The 6467-nt window shown below is 42.4% G+C and overlaps 1 protein-coding gene across 8 annotated transcripts in view; it reads right to left on the bottom strand.

The window, feature by feature from the left end:
- Positions 1–740: 740 nt before the first annotated feature.
- Positions 741–6467, bottom strand: part of disp3 (dispatched RND transporter family member 3) — a 492179-nt gene continuing 486452 nt past the window's right edge. For all 8 annotated transcript variants that reach the window (XM_087980574.1, XM_087980573.1, XM_087980579.1 and 5 more), the window contains one exon: positions 741–1957. In XM_087980574.1, coding sequence (XP_087836700.1) covers positions 1595–1957 — 363 coding nt within the window. In that variant the 3' untranslated portion in view covers positions 741–1594. The remainder of the gene's footprint in view (positions 1958–6467) is intronic.

Genomic DNA, 6467 nt, shown 5'->3' with positions numbered 1-6467 from the left:
GATGATTGTTTGGCTAATATTGAGCAGGGTACTGAGGAAGATGCAGTGTTGGAAGTAAGGGTAAGATATTAAACCAAACATCCATCCGTCCATGTGGATTTGTTTCACTATTAGAACAAAATCATTGATTTCTCTGGATGTCCTAAACAAAATTTCTCCCTCAATCTACCTCACCAAAGCTCACTGTTTTGTTATTGAACTTTTCTGTTGTTGTGGGATCTTTACGTATGCAAATTGGCTACCATGTTTATCACTGACATAACAGCAGCTGTACTTCAAGAATTACTAACAAATTAAACAGCTCTTAGATGTCCCTAATTTCTAAAAGACGTAAACCAACAGGAATTTTGACTTCCCTTACAACATGGATATAGGAACACTTGGCATAACACAGCATCATGTAGGTCAGGCCATTAGCATCATTCTAGATGGTAGCGGAAGGGGCTGACTCTATCTGACTTTATGGCCAATGGACTATAAAGGCATATTGTACATTGGTCTTGGTGATCATTCCAGCAATTTCTGTTGGCAGTGTCTGCTTGATGGTCAGATAGAATACATGGGTGAAGAATGGCATTTGGGTGATATTGTGCATGCCTATATTCCTTGTGATTACATGAATTAGATTAGATTAGATTAGATTACTTTACAGTGTGGAAACAGGCCCTTCGGCCCAACAAGTCCACACCGACCCGCCGAAGCGTAACCCACCCCTACCCCTACCCCTACATTTACCCCTTACCTAACACTACAGACAATTTAGCATGGCCAATTCACCTGACCTGCACATCTTTGGACTGTGGGAGGAAACCGGAGCACCCGGAGGAAACCCACGCAGACACGGGGAGAACGTGCAAACTCCACACAGTCAGTCGCCTGAGGCGGGAATTGAACCCGAGTCTCTGGCACTGCGAGGCAGCAGTGCTAACCACTGTGCCACCGTGCCGCCCACTGGGCGACAAGGAGCGAATGAGAGAAACTGGAGAATAAAAAAAAGAGTAAGAAGTAAAAAAGAAAAATAACTCATGGAAAAGTTATTCAAAAACTGAATTTCACTTTAACCCAGAGCTTGGAGGATTGAGTTTCAATGACCCATATCACTGAATTTCAGTTGGGAACCAAATTTTCTTAGTTGGTCTTTCACATGATATTTCTTCACGGTGTTGGGAAAAGACTGGTGGTGAAATGGTCATGCCCTCCATGATTATAGCTGAAAATGTGTTGCTAGAAAAGCGCAGCAATGAACAGATTTCCTTACAATTATGCGCAAAGTATGTCTACCACATATATAGAACCTGTTGCTCTCAGAAGGCATTTTCATTTGTTTCAATGCTTTCCTTACAAATAGTGGAAAATCATAAAGAGTTTGACCATAGTTGTACATCTAAACAGCAGGAAAAGCTGCACTCACACCATTGCTTGCAGTTAGGTCATTACTTATAGCTTCACCAAGTCAGCAATCATCTGCCATACAAAGGAAAGAAACAACTGATACAAAAAAAGTGGCAATAGTCCCAGTTTTTGCATTGTGATGAAGTTCCCTTTTTTAAAACATTATTTCTGTTGTCTCTTGTATTAAAGTAGTATAAATAAATTACAGTGTTGATCCATTGGGGAGAGGAATTTTGAATCCCAATTTAATCAATACAAGGCAGACACAGAATCCTCCACCTCCTATGGCCACTACTCCCAGGACTGCTTTAATTAAAGATCTCCTTGAGCGATAGAAGTCACTTGGAGCCAGGATGCTGAGCAGAGCCGTGTTGACTGTCAAGGTGTAGAACATAGAGATGCCGGTGTTCAGGGCAACAATCTTCCCAAACTTGGCAAATGGTGTGATGATGCAAAAGAAGAGGGGGATAGTTGCTATGACTGTAGTGATGGCACTGGACACAATGGCAACACCAACATGGCTCACAGCAGCTAGAGTTCTCCATTTCCCCATTTTGGATTTATCCTATTAATCAAATAAGGCAGGGTGTTAGCTAATGTGTTCATCTATCCAATGAAAATAAGACAAAAACTGCAACTACAGGGGTCTTTTAGAATTGAAATGCCAGTATACATTTACTGGGCAAATACGCCCCTTTTCAAGATTACAATCCTGGTCATTTTCAAGCAATTTCTAATTTCATTTCTCCAAAACCACCATTTCTTTAATCCCCCCTTCTTTGCATCCTCCCATCTCACTTTCAATTGTATGGAGTTCACAAGACCATCAGATGAGGGAGCACAAGTCGATTATTCTGCCCAGTGGGTACGTTCCACCATTCAATGAGATCATGGCTGATTCCATAATCCTCCATTCCACTTTCCTGCCTTGGCTCCATAACCTCTACTGATTAAAAATCTGTCTACCCCAGTCATGAATACATTTAACAATCCAGCCTCTACTGTCCTCTGTGGTAATGAATTCTACAGATTTCCTACTCTCCGAGAGAAGAAATTCTTCTTCATCTCTGTCCTAACTGGGTGACCCATTACTCAGCGATAATGACATCTGGTCCTAGACTGTCCTATAAGAAGAAACAACCTCACCACATCTACCCTGTCAAGACTCCTAAGAATCTCATATGTTACAAAAAGAACACCTCTCATTCTTGTAAATATCAATGAGTACAGACCCAACCTACTCAAACTAAGATAATCCCTCGATACCTTGGATCAATATAACAAACCAAAACTGGACTGCTTCCAGCCATTATATCTTTCCTTAGAAAAGGAGACCAAAACTGTTCAGTGTCCTAGGTGTGGTCTGACTAATGCCTTGTGTAATTTTAGCAAGACTTCCTTATTTTTATACTACATTATTTGAAACAGACATTCCATTCACCTTCCTGCTGAACTTGTATGCTCACTTTTCATGAAGGCGTTAATTGAGACTACATTTTTCAGCTGCTTCTTTTTCATATCTCCCTTTCTCTACGGTGCCAAAGCTGAAGACCCTGAAAGCCTGAAGCAAAATATCATAAGCCCTTAATTAAATTCAAACATGACATCATCTGTGACTCGAATGAACTTCTCGCTCCCTCTGCAGCATTTGACACATTAATCCACATTATTTAGCCTATTTAGCGTCACACAGATAGAACATAGAACATAGAAGAATACAGCGCAGTACAGGCCCTTTGGCCCTCGATGTTGCGCCGATCCAAGCCCACCTAACCTATACTAACCAACTATCCTCCATATACCTATCCAATGCCCGCTTAAATGCCCATAAAGAGGGAGAGTCCACCACTGCTACTGGCAGGGCATTCCATGAACTTACGACTCGCTGAGTGAAGAACCTACCCCTAACTTCAGTCCTATATCTACCCCCCCTTAATTTAAAGCTATGCCCCCTTGTAATACCCGACTCCATACGCGGGAAAAGGTTCACACTGTCAACCCTATCTAACCCCCTAATCATCTTGTACACCTCAATCAAGTCACCCCTAAACCTTCTTTTCTCTAATGAAAACAGCCCCAAGTGTCTCAGTCTTTCCTCATACGATCTTCCTTCCATACCAGGCAACATCCTGGTAAACCTCCTCTGCACCCGTTCCAGTGCCTCCACATCCTTCCTATAGTATGGCGACCAAAACTGCACACAATCCTCCAGATGCGGCCGCACCAGAGTCTTATACAACTGCAACATGACCTTAGGACTCCGGAACTCAATTCCTCTACCAATAAAAGCCAGTACGCCATATGCCTTCCTCACCGCACTATTTACCTGGGTGGCAACTTTCAGAGATCTGTGTACATGGACACCAAGATCCCTCTGCTCATCCACACTACCAAGTATCCGACCATTAGCCCAGTACCCCATCTTTTTGTTATTCTTCCCAAAGTGAATCACCTCACACTTAGCTACATTGAATTCCATTTGCCACCTTTCTGCCCAGCTCTGCAGCTTCTCTATATCCTGCTGTAACCTGCCACATCCTTCCTCACTGTCAACAACTCCTCCGACTTTCGTATCATCCGCAAACTTGCTCACCCAACCTTCTAACCCCTCTTCCAGGTCATTTATAAAAATGACAAACAGCAATGGTCCCAAAACAGATCCTTGCGGAACACCGCTAGTGACGGCACTCCATGAAGAAACTTTGCCATCAACTACTACCCTCTGTCTTCTTCCATCCAGCCAATTCCTAATCCAAACCTCCAACTCACCCTCAATGCCATATCTCCGTATTTTCTGCAGTAGCCTACCATGGGGAACCTTATCAAACGCCTTACTAAAATCCATATATACCACATCTACCGCTTTCCCCTCATCAACCTCCTTCGTCACCTTTTCAAAGAATTCAATAAGGTTTGTGAGGCACGACCTGCCCTTCACAAAACCATGCTGACTTCAGTTCAACTCATTTGTATTAACCGGGTATCCGAATCTGACCGGCATTTGCCTGCATTTGACCTCTATACTCTTCCTATTCATGTATCCATCCAGGTGCCTCCACCATTTCACTGGAAGCTCATTTCATACATGCGCCTCCCTCTGCTTGAAAAAACTATCTCTCAGGCCCTTTTTAAATCTTTCCCCTCTCACCTTAAACCTATACCCTCTAGTTTTGGGCTCCCCCACCATAGGATAAAGAGCTTGGCTATTAACCCTACTCATGCTGCTCATGATTTATAAACCTCTATAAGGTTCCTCCTCAGTCTCTGACAGGGAAAAACAGCCCCAGTCTTTTCAGCCTCTTCCTATAGCAACATGACACCCCAATGTTCTGGCCAATGAAGGGAAGGGTGCCAAATGCCTTCTTCACCACCTATATACCCATGACTCCACTTTCAAGGAACTATGTCCCTGCACTCCGAGATCTCATTGTTTGGAACACTCCCCAGGGCCCTAGCATTAACTGTTTAATTCTTGACCTGGTTTGCTTGATCAAAATGCAACACCTCACATTCATCTAAATTAAACTCCATCTGCCACTCCTCTGCCTGTTGGCCCATTTGTACACTGAGATAATCTTCTTCACTGTCCACTATATCAATTATTTTGGTGTTATCTGCTAACTTACTAACCATACCTCCAATATCAACATCCAAATCATTTATATAGATGACAAAAGGCAGTGGACCCAGCACTGATCCTTGTGGCACACCACAGGTCACAAGCTTCCAGTCCTAAAAACAACCTCCACCACCTCTGTCTCCCAACTTCAAGCTAATTTTGAATCCAATTGGCTAGCTCCCCCTGGAGCCATGTGACCTAAAGCTTTTAATCAGTCTACCAGGCAGAAGCTTGACAAATGCTTTTCTGAAATCCATATAGAGAATGTCTACTGCTCTGCCTTCATCAATCTTCTTTGTCACCTCTTCAAAAAACTCAATCAAGTCAGTGAAACATGATTTCTCACACATAATTTCATGCTATCCACAATCAGTCCTTGCCTTTCCAAATGTATGTAAGTCCTGTCCCCCAGACTACTACTGATGTAAGGCTCAGTGGTCTATTGTTCCCTGGTTTTTCCTTACAGCCTTTCTTAAATAATGACACCACATTAGCCAACCTCTAGTCTTCTGCTACCTCATCTGTGGCTATCGATGGCAGAAATATCTCAGCAAGGGGGCAAGTAATCTCTTTCTTAGTTTCCCACAAAGTTCTGGGAAACAGCTGATCAGGTCCCAGGATTTATCTACCTTTATGTGAACAGCACCTCCTCTTCAGTAATATGAACTCTTCATCATCAATATTTATTTCCCCAAGTTTTGTTTTCTTCATTGTCCAGCTGAGTGGGATCACCATTGTCCCCATTTGTGGGTGGGTTCCCATTTGTTTATTGATTCCCAGGCTATGTACCTCTGGCCTCAGGACCATTCTAGCACTCGGTGTTCTCTCGTGCATCCCTCAATCATTTTTCCCACCACTAGTGGGTGTATTAATAAGAGAGTAAAATGCTGAATTCTCTCCCTTAAGTATCTTTACCTTTGTCCCTTCTTTTCTGTTAAGACCTTTCAGAAAACCTACCTTCTTGGCCAATCTTTTAACCACCCATTCTAATTATCTCCTTCTTTGACTCAGCACCAATTTTTGTCTGACTAGGTTTGTGAGAGGTGTTTTAGATGTTTTGCTGCATTAAAGGCACTGTCTAGAATGCAATGTTGTTTTGACATTGTGTAAAAATTATGCAAAAATTCTGAATCAAATCAAAAATGATTGTTTTTTCTTAGCTGTATGTAATATAGCCATGATGTGGAGGTGTCGGTATTGGACTGTGGTGGACAAAGCCAGAAGTCATATGACATTAAGTTATAGTCCAACAGTTTATTTGAAGTCACACGTTTTTGGAGTGCTGCTCCTTCAGCAAATGAAGTGGAAGGAAGCACACAAGCACAGAATTTTTAGGTGGAGAGATCATTGCAAAATAATTCCAGGTAATTCCGGCCCTCCAAAAGCTTGTGATTTCAAATAAATCAGTTGGAATGCAACCTGGTGTTGTGTGACTTCTGACCTTATGTAATATAGA

Source organism: Chiloscyllium plagiosum, unplaced genomic scaffold (assembly GCF_037043375.1).
Source record: "Chiloscyllium plagiosum isolate Xiang-an unplaced genomic scaffold, Cpla_swu_hap1 HiC_scaffold_37, whole genome shotgun sequence".
NCBI classification, from domain to species: domain Eukaryota; kingdom Metazoa; phylum Chordata; class Chondrichthyes; order Orectolobiformes; family Hemiscylliidae; genus Chiloscyllium; species Chiloscyllium plagiosum.
This window is presented reverse-complemented; position numbering and strand designations above follow the sequence as displayed.